This window comes from Spermophilus citellus (genome assembly GCF_964194105.1).
Source record: "Spermophilus citellus genome assembly, chromosome: 4".
NCBI lineage: Eukaryota > Metazoa > Chordata > Mammalia > Rodentia > Sciuridae > Spermophilus > Spermophilus citellus.
The window spans coordinates 123,059,451-123,079,275 of record NC_138185.1 but is presented as its reverse complement, the minus strand read 5'-3'; the positions used below and the strand labels follow the sequence as shown (position 1 = coordinate 123,079,275).

At 34.3% G+C, this 19,825-nt stretch overlaps 1 protein-coding gene across 13 annotated transcripts in view; it reads left to right on the top strand.

Moving 5' to 3' along the window:
- TCF12 (transcription factor 12) overlaps nt 1–19,825 on the top strand; it is a 361,634-nt gene that overhangs the window by 269,717 nt on the left and 72,092 nt on the right. For all 13 annotated transcript variants that reach the window (XM_081290080.1, XM_081290083.1, XM_081290082.1 and 10 more), the window contains one exon: nt 4,558–4,610. In XM_081290080.1, coding sequence (XP_081146206.1) covers nt 4,558–4,610 — 53 coding nt within the window. The remainder of the gene's footprint in view (nt 1–4,557; nt 4,611–19,825) is intronic.

Sequence of the window (19,825 nt, the reverse complement as noted above, 5' to 3'; positions counted from 1 at the left end):
GATAAGGGAGACTCAACCTACATCCATTAGATAGATATGCAGTATATGAAATTATCGAAATTTTTACTTTTATAAATACATCATAAAATTTTAATTAAAGGTTTACTATGAGTAATTTTGGATGACTCTAATTTTAACATTTCAAACAACCAATTTAATATTTTGCTTTGTCCTCCATATGATGAGGAACTAAATATTTGAAAAATGTGACTTAACCAGTTTTTTTGTAATTGAAATTCCACAATCTAATATTAGCACCTTTTTATTTTTTATTTTTTGGTGGTGAGAATCAAACCCAGGGTATGCAAGGCAAGCTCTCTGCCACTTAAGTTACAACCCTAACATAATACCTTTTTTTTAAAACTAAAATTGAAATAATATTGAACTATTTACAAAGTGATTTTATAGACATTCATCTCATCAGTATAATAGTCCTCTTAATCAGTGAATATAATCTTAAATTTAAAATAAAAACTGAGACTTAAAGAAGACCCATTCATATAATTAGTGACTTACCCAGTATAAAATTTTAAGATTTTCTCATTCCAAGTCCAATGTTTGCTGCATACTAATTACTCCTACTCCCCAACATGCTGTGTTGCCCAGGCTGGGTTTTTAATTGTTTGTTTGTTTTTGTGATAGGAATTGAATCCATAGGCACGCTAACTGAGCAACATTCCCAGCCCTTCTTTTTTACTTTGAGACAGGGTCTCCCTAAGTTGCTAATAGCCTTGCTTAGTTGCCGAGGCTGGACTCAGACTCATAGTCCTCTTGCCTCAGCCTCCCAAGTTGCTAAGATTATAGGCTTGGGCCACCATACCTAGCCCCAGGCTGGTCTTGCACTCACAGACTCAAGTAGTCCTATAGCCTTGGTCTCCAAAGTAGATGGGACTACAGGTATGTGTCCCCACACCCAGCCCCACTTGCTTTGAACTGATATAAAATTAATCACATTAAGGTGTACCAATAGAATGCCATACAGTACATTCACAGTGTTGTGCAGCTCTCACCTCTGTTTCATTCCAAAATATCACTTCAGAACTAAACCCTGTACATACTAAGTATTCATACCACCTTCTCCCTTTTTAGCTTTCTTCTTTTATGTCTTAATACATAACCTAACCAAGCCAGTCTGTTCTCTCTTGCTGCTTACAGCAAGCCTCAGATGTTCTTTGAAGTCTTATCCAATCTATTTTTAAATGTCAGAATTCTTGGTGATTCCTACCAAAGATCCTTTATACAAAAAAATTTAAAGTTTTAAAACATGTTTATATTAAAGTTAGGCCACCTTTTAAAGCAAATAAATAATCTACCAAATAAAGGATGTCATACTTATTGCATAGTATTCATTGAATGACTCTGTCTGTCTTTTGTAAGACCTAAATATTTCTGGTCTCTAGGCCCAGGATATGTTTGAGGTATGTATAAAAGGACACAGTGATGGAGTCTTACATTCAGTATAGAAAACTGTGACTAGATGTACCCACATCTCAGTATCATGGCTGATTTAGTGTGTATAATGTTAAGAGTCAGCCCTGATGTTTTGGATGGTTATATGATAAACTTTAAAATAAATTTCTGCATCTCTACTCTGGTTTCCGACCTAATGTATTGTGGTAGGAACATTCGCTAATGTATATATATGTATCAGTGTCACTATAAAAACTATCTTGTTAGTATACTGTGTGAGCTCTTGCTGTGACAAAAAGCATTAATATAGAACAATATACTATTACTGAGAGTTCAAGAAGAAAAAAATCAACTGTTGAAATAACAAAGAATGGGATAGATTTTATAAAAATCTAGACTTAAAATTCAAGTTTTTTGTAAATTAAAGCTTGTATCTTCTTCATTTTGATTATGATGTACTTACTGTTGATCATCTCTGCCATTCTAGATATGGTGCTATATACACACTCCATCTTTCAAAAACTCAAGATAGTAATGTTAACCTCACGTTAAAAATAAGGATCCAAAACTCAAAGGAGCTAAGTAATTTACCTAAGACTGAGTGGGGAATGTGGTGGTTTTCTTGGTTCTCAGGGAGGCCCATCCCACCTTCTGTGTAGGTTATTTATTGAGCAATTACTACATATCCCATTGTTATTTCTCAGTCTTAGCTATTTTTCTTAACATTGCAGTTATTGATAAATTCTGTTTAGAACAACTTTGGAGATCTACAGAAACCTCAGCATCTTCTCAAACCATTTAGATGCTCTAGGAAATCAACATTTTGCAAGAATAATATCTGATTAACCTCTTTGCATATATGAGGGAACTGAAGCTTAATGAGATTTAGTAACCTGTTCTATATCACACAGCTGTAATAGCTGAAATTCAAATTCTGCCAGCTTACTGTCTAAACCAGTTTCCAACTTCCCAAAAGTGAACTGTGCATCCAAGGTTAAGACTTTAAATCAGACATTTTTATGTGATTGCATAGTGGCAGCTAATGGTGAGATTCAAAAGAAAGTTTTATTTACCTGGCAGGTAAAAACTAGTAGCAACCAAATGCAAACTAAAGCAACGTCTTCTATTAGTAATGACCCCAACTCCAAACTAACAGGAACAGTTGACTGTTGTAGTAAAAAAGTGTGACTTTTGCTCAAGGAATTCTGTAGTAGTTGTAAAGAGTTGGGCTTCAAAAATACTTCACAAAGAAAGTTTTACAAATACAGAGCATGCCAGTGTTGCTTATCTTTGGTATTTCTGTTTTAAGGAAATGTAGGCTGTGTCTTGGGTTAGGAACATAGATGCTAATGAATGCATTTTCTCCCTTTTATTGTATAAATTTTTTTCTACAGGCTACTTATAAAGTTGCTTTTTTTAGCTTTATAGCCTTCTGGGATACTCACTATAGAGAATTCCCAGCCCAAATATAAATGGGCCTCATTCTTTCTAAAACTGCATATTTTATTGTGTTTAGGACCTAGGAAAGTACTGCACTTGATTCTTATTTTTACAGTTTTCAAAAATGTTGTATTATAAATTAGCCTTCTTATGTGTTCTCTCTTCTTAATAGTGAACCCATTTAAGAATTCTTAATATAATCCATTATTTCTGTAAAATTTGAAAGCTGTGGTTATCACTTTATTTTACAAAAAGATACACAAATTTTTAATTTTACAGATAAGTAAATTAAATACAAGTGAGACTGATTAGGCATATGAAATTACTCATGCTTTTGTTTATATTGACAAATTATATCTTAGAAAGAAATTTACTTTCTCCATCTACTTATTTCCTGGAAATAAATAAGGCATTCAAGGACAAATTGTACAGTAGTGCTAAAGATGCAGTTTTAACCACACATTATTAATGTTCTTCCTCCATACTGAATGACATTGTGTATGTCAGTTCCTATATTTAATAGTTTATGTAGCATGTCTTGATGTTATTATACCTTAATTTTTCATTCTTTAAATTTTAGCATAATAAATTGTAGCATAGCATTAGCTCTCTTAGTTGTTATTGTTTTTTTTGGGTTTTTGTTTGCTTGTTTGTTTGGTTTTGGTACTGGAGATTGAACCTAGGGCCACTTTACCACTGAGCTATATCCCCAGCCCTTTTGTATTTATTTTAAGACAGACCTCACTAAGTTGCTAAGGTTGACCTCAAACGTGTGATCCTACTGCCTCAGCCTCCTGAGTTCCTGGATTAAAGTTCCTGGTATTTAAAATGAGCTTTTAAACCTAAGTTTTTATTTGATACAGACACTGAGATTGTGTCTCTATTAAGGTAGCAAATTCATGACTTATTTGTTTGTTGGTTGGTTGGTTTGTTTATATTTGGTGCTGAGGATCGGACCCAGTGCTAGGCAAGTGTTCTACCACTGAGCTATAACCACAGCTCTGAGCTGAAGGATTTAAAAAAAAAAAAAGTTTTTTAAAATTTATTCTAATTAGTCATACATGACAATAGAATACATTTTGACACATCATACATAAATGAAGTATAACTCCAGCCCCATAAATGCTTATTTTTGTTGTTTCCTCTCGTTTTGCTTCATTGGCTGTTATCTTCCCAGACTTATACGATATACATTTCAAGTTTTTTGTTGCTTTTGGTCACACTGGGGGTTAAACTCAGGGACGATCTACCAGTGAACTACAGCCCTAGTCATTTTTTATTTTTATTTTGAGATGGACCCAGGCTGGCCTTGAACTTGCAGTTTGCCTGCCTTAGCCTCCTCAGTTGCTGGGATTATAGGCTTGCACCACTACGCCTGGTTGTTGTTTTGAGATGGAGTCTCGCTTTGTGGCCTGGACTGGTCTTGAACCCATGAATTCACATGATCCTGCTGTCTTAGCTTGCTGAGTTGCTGGGATAACCATTATCCCAGTTGTATTTTAGAATGTACCATGTTATTAGAAGAACTTGCTATATACCAGTTAAAAGAAATCAAGTGCCCATTTTTATATTCCTTTGCTCGCTCTGAAATATTGAAAACAAGAAAGGCATTAGGGGAACAATTATTTCCTATTCATTTGCAGTTTGATGGTTTTTTTTTCTACTATAATATATACGTTAATTAAATATGTTGTTTTCCATGTGCAGATCCTTTGCAAGCAAAGAAAGTCAGAAAGGTGCCTCCCGGTCTGCCTTCTTCTGTGAGTACCCACTTTTCTGACTTGATAACAAATAGATTGATTTCAAGTGCTCAGTGTTTGCTTGTTACAAGGGTACATTCGATTGGTGCCAGTGGACATAGTTCACAAAGTAACTATTCAGTACTTAACAAAGTCATTGATTGAATAAACCCACATTTAGTGTTAGGCTTTTAGATTTCTCAGCAGTGATTTGTAGTTTACTCATATGTTCTTACTCCATGTCCCTGTCATTTGAATTCCCCTCTTGGGAAGAGGACTAGGCCAGTGGCTGTCAAAGAAGATCTCCTGTACAGGTCTTTTGATGTTTAATTAGTCATTATGTTGCTGAACAGGAGGACAGACAGAGATTAATAGCTGAGAATCTTAGAAATTTACATTTGTAATAATCCCAATGGAGCTGAAGACATTAAGATTCGGAGGACATGTTCAGCTCAGCTTGCCTCAGTAGGACTGAGGTTATTAATATGCATAAATCACCAAGTCAGATGTTCATTGTGAAGCCCTTGTGGATTTTAAAGCCTTCATTAAGCCTTTCCTAACTTCAGCCTAGCATCAGGAAAGCTTTCAAGCAACTAGTTTGTTGATCCCTCTTTGCTCAAAAATGTATCCTTTGAGAATAAAGGGCTTTGATGAAGGAGGTTGGAAAGGTTTGGTGGAACAATCATTAATGACTGTGATAGTCTAATACTATTGGGGGGTGCTATTTTAATATACTTTATTCTTTAAAGGAGCAAAAGTATTTATAATTGAAGCTACATCATAAATGTACCTACAATTTAAAAATCTCTAATACAGAGAAGGAATTCTTTTTCCCCTCTCCCTTTGCTTAGAACAAATAGGGAGTGAAGCTGTTGAATTGAGGCCCTGATGCCTTGTAGGGTACATCTCTTTGTTGTGTAAATGGATGTTGGGCTTTTATTTGGCAGTACTTAACACATGGGCGCAGGTGCTGCCGGATGAGTCACAGCTCATCGAAGTATAGACTGAAAGGAATATCCGGCTTGGCAAGTAGTAATCTAGAAGTAGCAGCATGGGTCTGAGCTTTTTATTTTTTATTAAGGCTAAAGTAGAGATATCATCTTTTTGGTTGTTTGCCTTCCTTCTTTCCTATGTTCTTCCCCCGCCTTTTCTTCCGTGTGATACATGAAAAGTAGAATTTGAAATCTTCTTTGAAACTCAGTTCCATCTGGAACTGAGTTTTATGCAGCCTAGGGCAGCTGGGCTCTGAACCTGCAGTTTACCTGGAAGGTTGGATTGCAGCTGCAGACATTCTTAAAAGCTTTTGCTTGCATAAGCACTTGGGCCCACTAGAGGCTGAATAGCTGCTTGATAAACAAAATGAACACAATGCTTCAAATGATTATTCCTGAAGACAGGAATTTTTTTTTCAACAACAGCTAAAAATAGTCCAGCAATTTACATTTTAACAGTTGTATGCTATGCAAGGATAGGTGGCTCAAACAGTATAACAGATGATTTCTGTTAGGTTAACAGAAATCATATTAAAACTGGCAGACTGCTAAAGCATGTAAGTGTGCAGTTTTCTTATAATTTATTACTATAATTCTATGGGAATAATAAAAGTTAAATTACATGTTAATATTAGTAGAACTGCATAGGTTTTTTTAAAAAAGATAGTAAATTTAAAAAACATCTTATTTCTTCTGAACCTAGCATTAATCTTAAAACAACATATTCTCAGATTTCATAGTTCTGTTTGTTTTAGATATTGGTTATGGAGTTCAGGGGTGCCTCCCACTGAGCTACATCCCAGCCCTTTTATTTTTTATTTTGAGATGTGGTCTTTCTTGTTAAGTTGCTAAGGCTGGCCTCAATCTGTCTCCCTCAGCCTCCTGAGTAACTGGGATAGCTATGCCCACTATAGCATTTGCCCACTAAATTCAGCTAGTTCTTTCATTTTTAAAACAAAAAGGAAAAATGGAAAGAACAGTCAGAAAAGAAACAGGTAGTCATCCGTATTTCTTACATTCATAATTATAACAGCATTTGCTACTTGAAAGTATTTCTCTGTATTGTCTCAGGTGTCCAGGAAAGGAAAAGCCACTGAATTCTGATATTTGAAAAACCATTAGGAAATCTCACAAGTCAATACTATATTTTTCTCTTTACTTAATAAAGTATAGGTTGAAATCTCAGGGTTTTAAAAGACAAAAAACAAAAAACCTATATAGAGCAGATACTTTGAAAACTAATAGAAAAATAACATCTAAGAATAATTATATTATTTACCTTCTTAAAATTAAGAGTTTATAGTTGTGATTTTCTGTGTGAATGCTTTTACTGAAAAATGTACACTTTATAAACATTGAACATTGTGAATTGAAAAGTGAAAGTTTATAAAATGAAAATGGAATGTGTATATTTTATTTTATAATGATTAGAATAACATACTAACTACAACTTTTAAAAGTAATGTTCAGAATTCAGAATTGCCACTCATCCAGACTTTGAGTGAAGTGTGTGAAGTTGTGTACCAAATGCTTTGGTAAAAGAGCCTTGGGAAGTACTAGTGACTTCTGGAAGAGTTGACAGTTAAGCTAGCTTTATCTGGGAAGATAGAGTAGCAGTTCATCTACTAAAGAAGGGGAAGATAGGCCAGACAGGTAAAAGGCAAAGGTATAAAAAACTAACAAGTTCAGGGTACATCTAGAAGTATAGCATTGCTGAATTCTGTACTAGATGCAGCTTTTATAATTTCCTACTACAGACCTAACCTCCCACTCCAGTGGACAATTGAGGAACACATAAGATCAGTCTAGATATGAGAAGAGATAAGCTGTCATAGCATGGCTTTCCTGGCCAGTAGCTACAGAAGACATTTGTAACTAATTTAAGGTTGTCTGGAAGTTTCTAAAAAGCATGGATGATACTTTGACTTTGCAGATGGTTTTTCTTCCTTTTTAGGGTTCCCAAACCTCACCTCTCATTTTTTTAACCCCAAGTCTAGTTTTTGTTCTTTATGTCTACACCAGCTGTTCCTGTTTTTTAAATCTGTATCAGATTATTGCTAAGATACAAGGTTTAAGAGAATTGTCCTCCCTGCCCACCTAGTGATTGAAACCAGGGGAGCTCTACCACTGAAGTACATCCTCAGTCCTTTTACTTTTTTATTTTGACATGGTCTTAGTTGCTCATGCTGACCTCAAACTTGTAATCATCCTGCCTCAGTATCTCAAATTGCTGGAACCACAAGCATGTGCCACCATGCCCAGCAGGGGAAGAGAATGGTAAACCACTGGTCAGTGGTTGGGGACAGTTTTATTCCCCCCTAGTAATTTGTAAATTAAAAAAAAAGAAGTATTTGCAGCATATTTGTTAGCATCCTTTATAGACCTATTTCACTGCTAGTGGTGCAGGACTTCCAATTGTGAGGAATTGTGTTAACCATTATTTGTATCACCTAATCTTTGTCACACAGTTCTGTAATTTACTGTACAAATGAGGAACTTAAAACTCAAAAGACATAAATAACAAAATCACACAGAGGGCAAAGATTGTAATTAATTTAAGATTAAAGACCATTTTCTTTTTGAGTGTTAAAATATATTACCTATCTTGGTTTACTCATAAAATATCTTGTTTAGTATGTTAAATTTAAAATATTGTTTATTCTGTCAATTATGCTTTTACTGATCAAATTGTTTTTAATTAGCTTTTTTTATTTTATAACTTTGGAGGGAGTTGCTTTTGATTCTGTGAACCTGGTTGGGGGTGGGATTGTTTGTTTTTCTGGTGCTAGGAATACAGTCCAGGGCCTCATATATGCTAGAAAGCACTTTAGCACTGAGCTTGATTCCCTGCCCTGAATCTCAATGTTTCTATATGTAAAAGGAGAGGAAAAATGGGTATCTCAGATGTTGTTATAAAAGTATCATGTGCCTAACATTTGCCTAGTGTGTCATATATATCCAGTAAATGTTCCTTCCTTATTTTATCTAGTTCCTACCACTATAACCTGAAATTTTTTAAAAAGACTTCATATTTCATTTTCAACATACTTTGTTGAAAAGCAAAGAATATTTGAAAACAAAAGAAAGGATAAATATAGTGGAAGAAAAAGTGATGTTACCTATACTTGTCTATGTAATATAATATACATGTCTGGCACACAGTGAGTATATAATAAATTATAGCTGATTTTTTTTTTTAAAGCATTCATTTACAGGAAAGGAACCTACAAAAAGAGCATATTTGCTTCCTAGAATTTATCCTACCTTTGTTTTCTGGACTCTTGAGAGTGTTTTCTCCCCACCCCGCTTTATTTTTATCATTGATTGAACATCTTTATGGCCCTCTGAGGCATTTCAGAAGGAGAAAACTTTCTCTGTTCTTTATTTCTTATTTCTTAACTTGATGTTTGTATTTCCAAACATAGATAATTTTCTTTTATATGCTGCAGAAGATACAGAACTCCCAAGTAAGAAAGAAGCAAGATTTTATCACAAGATATCTTTTCCAGAGAGTAAACAGAGATAAATTCCAGAATGCCTTCCTAGTTCCAAATACCTAAAGTTGTGTTCTTGTTGCATAGCATTTGAAAGTATCTTTTCAACATGCAATCTTAACTTCATCAAAACAGTATGTTACTAGTTTTGAATACTACTGGGTTGCAGTCCCATGCAAGGCTGATGACAAAATTATTTGTTTCTTAATCAAATGTCATGCCATCCTTTGCCCATGTTTTAAATTGTATACACATATCTTCCCACAAAAAAAAATACTGTTTGTTATTTGTAGGTTAAACTTGCAAGATGTATTTACCATTCCATTCCATCAAGAAAAGCTTTTATTCCCTCTCCCCAAGGAATTTCATTATTTCTGAGATGAATCGGAACAGATTCAACTCCACTGTTTCTTTCTTTGAGCAAAAAACAGGTACAGAGTTCTGTAGCCTTATAATTGGTGATTCTAGTGAGAATTTAATGTGTTAGTCTCCCAAATATTTCATGAGATTTTATTTATTTAGTAATAGCTTTTTGCTTTTTCTTTTCTTTTCATTTTGTAGTACTCAGAGTTGAACTCAGAGCCTTGCTTTTGAGCTCTCTAGGCAAGCCCTCTATCACAGAGCCTGCTTTTTAAAATTTAATATGAATTTTGAGTCAGCATTAAAATTGAAAATTTAGGGACACCTCTTGATAATTGGAGAGATTGTGAGGTGTTCCTGAACCACAAAGACCATTACACCATGTCTAATAATCTAGCATTTTCATGTACATACCAGATAGAATAAGTAAGATATTAAATAGAAAAAGTCAGAATACTAAATCCTGAGGATGTCTAAACTACAGTGTTTTGTTGTTGTTGTGTTTAACTAGGAAAGAGATGACAAGTAGAACTTTCTGAGGCAATATGGGAAACTCTTATTTCAAAAACTGCTAGTTTTCTGACTCAGTAAGGAAAAACATGGGTTAGAACAGTACAGATAGTTACCTCTAATTTATCCATAAAAATAACAAGGTGGGTAACACATATAATACTCTTCAAAGTGAATAGTGTCACATGGAAATTACTAGGAAGCCTAGTTAACAAAGCTTTTAAAGTTATCCAAGGTCTTTAAGACCAGCAAGAATTCCAGCAATTCTGGAATAAATCATATCTACATGTAGTATCAGCTTTAGCTGAACCTCACAAGTGAACCCTCCAGTTCTGGAACATGAGTTGAAATAGGCATTTGCTGATTAGTTTCTTGGGCAAACAAGCATAGAGGTACAGAACAACTGTACATCTTGGAAAGTTTGCTGTTTCTTTTTTTATGGCACTGGAAATTGAATCCAGGGACACTTAACCACAGAGCACATCCCCAGCTCTTTTTTTTTAATATTTATTTTTTAGTTATAGGTGAACACATATCTTTATTTTATTTTTATGTGGTGCTGGGGAACAAACCCAGTGCCTCATGCGTGCTAGGCGAGTGCTCTACCTCTGAGCCACAATCCCAGCACCCACCAGCTTTTTAAAATATTTTCTTTTTAGAGACAAGTTAAGTTGCTAAGGGCTTCACTAAGTTGCTGAAGCTGGCTTTTTTTTTTTAATTGTAGATGAACACAATACCTTTATATTATTTATTTATTCTTATGTGGTGCTGAGGATCGAACCCAGTACAACAAGTGTGCTAGGCAAGACTGTACCACTGAGCCACAACTCTAGCCCCTGAGGCTGGCTTTGAACTCAAAATTCTCCTACCTCAGCCTCTCAAGCTGCTAGGATTACGGGTGTGTGCCACTACCCTATAGTTTGCTATTTCTCACTCTTAGATAAGAGTTTGAAGGTTGGGCTGGGGATGTGGCTCAAGCGGTAGCGCGCTCGCCTGGCATGCGTGCGGCACGGGTTCGATCCTCAGCACCACATACAAACAAAGATGCTTTGTCCGCCGAGAACTAAAAAAAAATAATAAATATTAAAAAATTCTCTCTCTCTCCCTCTCTCCCTCTCCCTCTCTCTCTCCTCTTTAAAAAAAAAAAAAAAAAAAAAAAAGAGTTTGAAGGCTACTGTGGAAAAAAAAAATTTCCACAGTGGTCAGTTCATTCTCTGATTTTACAGGTTAGAGTAGCAGAAAAATCTTAATATATAAAGGGGACAGTTCTGTAATAATTCCAAATTATATACAGTTTGGTCATTGAATGAAAGATTTTCTTCATACATCAATAAGAAGAAATAATCACTGTTTATGCCGATAGTAACCACTGTTGAGAACAGTGTCAGAATTGTAACAGTGTAAATGATAGGCTTTTAATCCATGTTCATTTTTGTGGAAAGCCAGTAATGTCTTTGATCTGATTTTAAATAAAAAAATAAAAGGAAAAGTAATTGAGAAATAAACCCTGTGAATTCACTTGTTTGTACTGATATAGTTGTACAACTGTATATTTGTTATTTTCTGACTTCTCTATACTTTCTTAAAGAAGAATGTGCCTCAGTTTCATTCAGAGGTGGCTTTAAGATTCATTGAACTTCTTAAGCTGCTTGTATTTCAGATTGAGATAAATTAAATGTAGAAAAAGTATCATGGGTAGGGTGTATATACACAAGTTGTCTGGTTTTTAAGGATGTATAGTTGAATTCTATAAATACATTTAAACTTAAGGCCACTGTTAGGGTGTTCAGCATTGACAGAATCATGAGGGTTTTTGTTTGTTTTAATTTCTACCTAGTATAATTGGTGATTTTTTATGAGTATAGAAAAGAAAGAATATATTAATCAATTCAAAATTGTATTACTGGGGATGTTTGGTGTTCTGGATTTCATTTTAAGTTAGGCGGGGAGGTGGTTACATTCTAAGTAATTGACATGGTACTCACCATCACTGATATTTCCTTAATTTAACTAGTGATACTTATATATTTTATTTCAAGGACTATAATATATGCCCTATAGATAGATTCATAGTTAAACTTGGGGGGGGGGCGGTAACCAGGATTTGAACCCAGGGCTACTTAACCACTGAGCTACGTGCCCAGGCCATTTTCTATTTTTTATTTTAATACATTCTTGCTAAGTTGCTGAGGCTGGCTTTGAATTTGTAATCCTCTTGCCTCAGCCCTCCAAGCCAGTGGCATTACAAGCATGCACTACTGCACTTGGCTCGTAGTTAAACTTTTACACATTTTAAAAACACTGCTAGTTACAGGATGATTTCTAATTTTTGCCCTGTGTTTATATTCGTTGAATTAATTTCAAACAAAATTTAAGGTATTGACCAAAATTTTAGTCTTTTTATTAGCTACAGATATTTTAATATACAACCCAGTATATTTCTGGTGTGCTGACATTTTATTATTTTTCATGAATAATTCGGTTCTGTAAATTGTTTCCTGTTCAATTTGCTAGAATTTCCTTATCTCTTTGTGATAACCTGTATTATTAACTCTTCCTTAATGTCCTACACCAGGGGTCAGCAAACTAAAAGGCTTATGTAGTAAATTCACTCAGTTTTGTGGGCCAGGTGGTCTCTATCAGGACTACTAAATTTTGCTATTACAACATAATTTATACATTAATGAATGAGCATGGCTGTGTTCCAATAGTTATTGAATGATTGATTGATTGATTGATTGATAGGTACTGGGAATTGAACCCAGGGACATTTTGCCACTGAGCTACATCCCCAGCCTTTTCATTTATTTATTTATTCATTCATTCATTCATTCATTCATTCATTTTTATTTTGAGTCAGGGTCTCACTAAGTTGCTGAGGCTGGACTCAAACTTATGATCCCCCTACCTCAGCCTCACAAGCCGCTGGGATTATAGGCATGCACTGTTGTACCTAATCAAAACTTTATTTTTAAAAATAGATATTTGGTCAGATTTGTGTCCCCAAACCATAATTTTCTAATCTGTATTAGACTCAAAAATTAGAAATGTAGTCCCTTCATGTTAAGGCCTTGGGCACTGGACAGTGTCTATTGGTCTGACACATGCCTTCCAAGATCTTTACTTGCCACCTTCTGAAATGTTCCTGATTAGGATAATGATAGATTCTCAGTATATAATGTGGGTGCTGTAATGTGATAATTTATCTAGGATTTAAGCGTTGCATTAGGTAATAAATAATATGCAGGACATTAAAAGTAGATGCAGGAATAGTTACATTAATAAATTATTCATTTGAAACAATTGAGTATAACATATTTAAATAACCTGACTTTGGTATAATCTGCCCTTCTGTAATTTTTTCACTTATACTCAAGGTATATTTATGCCCAATCATCTTTGTCCCAGTCTGACTTTCTCATAAATAAAACTTAAAGCTGAAGGTAGATGCTAGCAGCTTGACAGTCTTTTGCAACCCAAGCATGGTGCGTGAAACAGATTCATTTGAGTAATGTATCATGTTTTAAGTGAATTTTATGTGGTTCTTATATAGTTCCCCTTTTTGGTTTTATGATAGCTAGTGTTAATAATAAATAAACAAAATCAAGTTTTATGATTTGTGCTTGATAATTTTCTACTTAACATTATTTGAAATAAAAAGCTATCAGTGTCTTCCACCTTCACCAAAGATATTTAAAAATCTCAAAAAAAATTTAAAAAAACGGTTCTTTGGGAGGGTTGGGGGTAGTAATCCCTCAGTGGTAGACCAATCAGTGGGTTTGATTCCCAGCACTAAAAGAGGGTTGGGGGAGAGAAAGGGAAAAGGAAGAGAAGGAAAAGGAAACAAAATGGAAAAGGAAAAATTTCCAAGTTGGCTCCATTTTGTAGATTTCCAATGAAAATTTTTCTGCTAAAAATGAATATATACTAAGTATTTATTGTGAATGAAAAACTCTTTTTATGCATTAATTATTTAAAAATAAATAAAACATGGCCCCTGTCTTTAAGATGCTTGTGATCAAAAGATAAATTTTACCTTTGGAATTCTTAATTTTCTTTAAGATGCTTGTGATCAAAAGATCAAATTTTACCTTTGGAATTCTTAATTTTTTGTGATGAGTAAATGTTCTCCTAGGCACATAATATAATACGCAGGGAATGCTTTTTTAATTAAGGGTATAAAAATAAATACTCTAATGCAATTTTATGTATCTAAAATAGGGAACATATCGCTAATGACTTCCTCTTCTAAACTGAACTTTTCCATTTTCTCCTCTGGTTGTTCAAACCATCAAAATATATGTTAACTTGCTTCCTTTGTGTAAAAACTGATTTATTTGTCCCATTTTCCCCCTCAGTTATACAGATAATTCCTAGTTAAACACAAAATGAGTATTTTTACGTTATAAAAATACTTACATATATATATTTTTTTATTTTAAAAGAAGAAAAGGAAGGAAGGGAAGAAAGAAAGAGGCAGAGGGCTGGGGTTGTGGCTCAGCAGAAGATAGCTTGCTTAGCAAGTGTGAGGCGCTGGCTTTGATACTCAGCACCACATAAAAATAAGTAAAATAAAGGTATTGTGTCCAACTACAACTAAAAAATGTATATTTTTTTAAAAAACAGAGAGAGGAAAAGGAAGAGGAGAAGAAAAGAGAGAAAGAAAAGAAGGTAGGGATAGAGAGGAAATTCATCCATCAGCACTAACTCTACATTATCCTAGGATGGCCTAATTAAAAATACACAGCCATGGTCCTTATGTGACAAAAGTATGGAAAGCAAAAATATAGAGGAAAAAGTTACAGTTTCATTGATATTAAAGTGTTTAACAGTGCTGGGTAGAGTGCCACACACCTGTAATCCCAGTGGCTTGGGAGGCTAAGTCAGGAGGATTGCAAGTTCAAAGCCACCCTCAGCAACTTAGGAAGGCCCTAAGCAATTTACTGAGACTCTATCTCAAATTTAAAACTTTTTTGAAGGGGAGAGGGGGTGTTGGGAGTGTGCTTCAGTGATGGAGCACCCCTGAGTTCAATCCCTGGTACTCACCCCAAAATTATAACATGTAATAGTGATAATGTTCCTATTATAAATTTTTCATACTAAAGTTATCTTCAAGAATTACAACTATTTTTCACTATCTATGTTACCATCATCTTTTTCCCAGCCACCTTTATATCTTTCTTGCATTGTCAACAGCTTCCCAACTGATCTCCCAGTTTTCTTTCAGTCACTTTTTAACCATAGTAAGATCCTTTTAAAATCTGTCAGTTCATATTTTCCTCTGCCTAAAATCTTCCAGTAGCTTTCCTTATCATTGTAAAACCAAAATCCTTAAAGTGGCTTACAGATCTGTCCCCATGGTACCTCTCAGACCTCATCTTCTACCAGTCTACCCCTCCCTCACTCCACTTCAGCCCGACTGAGCTCTTACTGCTCCTCAAAGATAGCAAGCACACAGACCAGCCTCAGGGCCTTTGCATTTATTTGCTATTGTATCTGTTGAAATGCACTTCCCTTAGTATCTCCCTTAGTATCTACATCTCTAGTTTTCTCTTTGCTCATATATGACTTTATCAGTGGGGATCTTTGTAAAATAGTAATATGCCCACTAGCGCCCCCTACCTTGCCTTCTGTATTTTTCTCTGTGATACTTAATACCATCTGATGTGTCCTAATTTGTTTATCTTTGTTGTTTATTGATATAATCTACAGCACCAAGATATATAATAGATGTTCAATAACTATTGAATAAGTGAACAAATTCAAATAATTAGTACTGGAGTCATGGCTCTTCTTTATTCCTGGCATGCTCAGTTGACTCTGAGAAGGTTTAAGCTGTATACTAAATAATCTGAATTATTTTCAAGAGAACAAGAACTGTAGGTTAGTGTTTTAACCCTTGTATTATAAAACATGTTAAACCTTGTAAAAACTGTTCAGTGACAAAGATCACTGAAGTTATTCCTGTTTACACAAAGGTAGACTGTCCTTCAGGTATATTAGAACTAGGAGGGTATGCATTTGATTTCTAATATGAGATCTTAGCATTAGAAAATTGTGTTCTTATAGTCATATGATCTTTATTCCAGTTTTAACAATAGTAACAGTTTTATTCCTTTTACTCGCCTAGTCATTTTTATGTGACTCTTTCTCCCCTTTACTCTATTCTTGCACCCTGTATACTTTCCAGGCTACCTGTTCTTTGCAGACACTTTTGTTTATAATCCATATCAGTCTCTTTTATGCTCTACCATATTCTCCAGCCAAAAGGTACAAAGAAGTAAGTCATAGGCTCAGCATCTTTATTAAATGATAGTGCAAGAGCCCTAGCTTCCTTATTTAGTTGGGCTCCCTTATTTATGTTCACTTCATAACTTTTTATTGCCTGTTAAAAATTATAATACAGCCATCTCTCTGTAGGGACTTACTTCTCTTTTTGAAAGACTTGGCCACAAATATTTGATCTTCCAGATGATGCCATTTTAAATATAAAAATGTCTGACCCTCACATCAAATTTTACATTAAATAGATGTCATTATAAAAATATAATTTAAGGTGGATATAGATACTGAGTATCATCTATGTCAGTAGGTCACAGCTCTTAATCTTAAAAATAGTAATACAACTAGATTTAAAATATTTCAGAAAACCTAATGAATTGTGTAGTTTACTAAAATAAAAATTTTACCCACGTGGGCTGGGGTTATGGCTCAGTGGTAGAGTGTTCACCTAGCACATGCAAGGTGCTGGGTTCGATCCTCAGCACCACATAAAATAAATAAATGAAATAAAGGTATAAATTTTTTTAAAAAAAAAATTACACATGGTAACTATAAAATCCTATAAATTCTTTCACTGGAATTATTTTATGTCCACGTAGTAATACTTCATTTCCATTTTTAATCAAAATTCTGAAAGACATCCATCACTTTTAAGTTTTTTTATTTTTATAACAGGGACAATTTTTTTACTATAACTCAATATAAAAGAGTTTTAAAAACAAAAATCTTACAAAATTGAAATTCAGAGTTTGGAAGTGAGTAGATAGTAAAAGGTTTCATGATAAAATGGGTAGAAAGTCTTTAGTATAGTTTAATATCTGCATTTTGCAAAAATGATTCAGTAGCCTAACCTGAGTTCTCATGAGAACTCCTAAGAGTCAACACTGAAACCTGAATCCCTGTCAACTGACTCCTAGTCCAGTATTCTTTTTGCATTGCACCATATAATTCCATAATTTTCTGGAACCTAAGCAACCTATCTTATCTTCTCTACTGAATCTACATGTGATATAGATACACAGAACAAGTAGTTTAACAGATTTCTTCCAAGGTTTTTATTTCCCCCTCAGGACTGAGAATTGAACGCAGGACCCTGCACAAGCTTTACCATTGAGCCATACCCTCACGCTATTTAGTTTAATTTGGGTTTGTTTTTGTTTTTGAGACAAGGTCTCACTAAGTTGATGAGGCTGCCTTCTTAACTTTTCAATCATCCTGCCTCAGCTTCCTGAGTATCTGGGATTCAGACCTGTGGCCCCATGCCTGGCTTCATCCAAATTTTATGTCTGTTTCCAAGTCTGTCTTGTAAGAGACCATTGTCATGGTTAGCATTTTACTTTTACTGGTGATGCATATTTAATATTAGTCAAATAGTATTTGTTTTGCTTTTTCCATGTTGAAAAGGCATTTTTACCATTTTTATCTCCTCCCCTATTTATCATACTCTTCTCAGATGCATTTTCAAAATGAAGTATTCTGTGGCTTTTGTTGAGAGTAGTCACCAGAAGTAAGAAATTATTCTTTTAAGTTGGTCCTTTCATAATTTTAGCCTGTACATGATTTCTTTTAGTAAATATGGCAAATTTAGGTTTGCTTTCTTACTAGATCATTACATAAGTGAGGCAGGAAATTTTGGAAGATTTTCAGTATTATTCAGTGGGGAAAAGTATTAAAAATTACCACCACTAGCAAGAATTTTTTACTGAAACAAAAATATAGATAGTGGACCAGAAATAACTTAATATGTAAGTTATTTATTGCTTTGGATTGCAGATTCTTGAAATGATACTGGGCTAGGATGCAGATGTTACTTCTGGACTCTAAAATTAAGTTTAAAATGAAATAGAATATCTTGGTGCTATTTCATTTCTCATAATTTGGAAGAATCTGGCATTTTCCAGCTCAGAAGGAAAGGAATTGAGCTGACCAAAATAGTATACAACAATAGCAGAAAAAAGGATGACACTTTTTTTAAGAGAGCTATCTCAATCCAAAACTGTTTTTACAGAAATCACTTACCTTTATAGATGATTTAAAATAGCTTTGTTTGCTTACAGTTTTTGTTGCCGTTGTTAGATTCAGAAGTGCTGGTTTATTGAGTTTAGAAAACTGCAAGTCCTCTTGAGTGTATGTGTGTGTGTGTGTTTACATATGTAAACACACACACACACACACACACACCCAGTAGGAGTCCTGTGATTATAGAGCCATCTGCAGGAAAATTATCAAGTTGCAACATAGTTAATGATTCTCTTACAGTGGTATTTCAAGAGGTAAATGAGAAGTGACAAACTGCAATTCATGTGGGGCAAGAAATGGCCAACCAAGAAATATAGGATTTACTAGGGCAGAGGGACCTGCTCTTTACTAAAAATAAATGTTTAAAAAAATTGCTTTGTCTTAAGGGTTTGTGATCAGAAGAAACATGATTTGCTTTAGATTTTACATATTCTTAGTAATGGTAATTCAATCTCATTGTAGTGCTTTTTAAGACCTTTGCATGATTTGTCAGTTGTAGTGTTAATGTCAGTGTATTTATTTACCTTAGAGAGTTATTTGCATTCTTTTCCAGGAGATGTAGTTGTTTTTAAACATCTTCATTATAGTAATATGGTTGGCAAAGGAAGAATTAATCAAGTGTTCTTTTACCCTAAAAATGCAGGTTATATAGTTGATTGTTTCCATTGGCTTATACAGATGGGTGTTTTATGTTTTGTTAATCATTATTAAACATTTCTAAAACTCAAGTTAGACTTGAGATATTTGTAAAGAAATGATACACAATCGGATGTCCTGTGTCTAAGACAGATGCTGATATGTGAATTTTATCATGTGTCTTTGTTCTGCTTTAAGAAATGGTCTTGGAATCATTTTTGTTTTGGTGGTGGTATTGGGTATGGAACAGAAGGCCTTGGGAATTTTACCACTGAGCTATACCCCGCAGCCATGGGAAATACATTTTTATGTGTGTGTTAATAATATTCCTCATTCATTGAGAGGAATATGTTATTTCTCTTGAATTTTATATTCTTATTTTCTTTGTTATAAAGTTAAATTTCTAAAATATGAAAATATCAGACCAACTTCTTCAACACTTAGGAATGATCTTATTTACAAAGTAGCATATACTAGAAAATTCCATACTATAATGTTCAGATATAAAGCCTGGAAGTTTGATATCTGACTGGGTGTTTGATTTAGTTGGCAGTGCTAACTAAAAATTTGCCCAATTACGAGCTAAGAGGAGGAGGCATTGGGGAAGAACAGTCTTTTGCTTTGCATATAGATCCTACCACTTACTATCCTCTTTCATTTGTCCTCACCCCTACCTCCCTTGCCACCAATAATTTATTATTAATTGAGCTTCATCCTTTAGGGATGAAATATAGAGTTCATTTGTAGAATTAATCATACTTGAACTTTGGCTTCACGTATCACTCTGAAATTATGTTTTCTAAGAATTGATTCACTTAAAAATAATGTTGAAACTTTCATGAGGACTTCTGAGTAGATCTTATATTTACTTTTCTCAGCCATATTATCTGGCTTTTGGGGACAGTGTGGAATGTTGCTTGCTTTAGAAGAATGTACAATAATA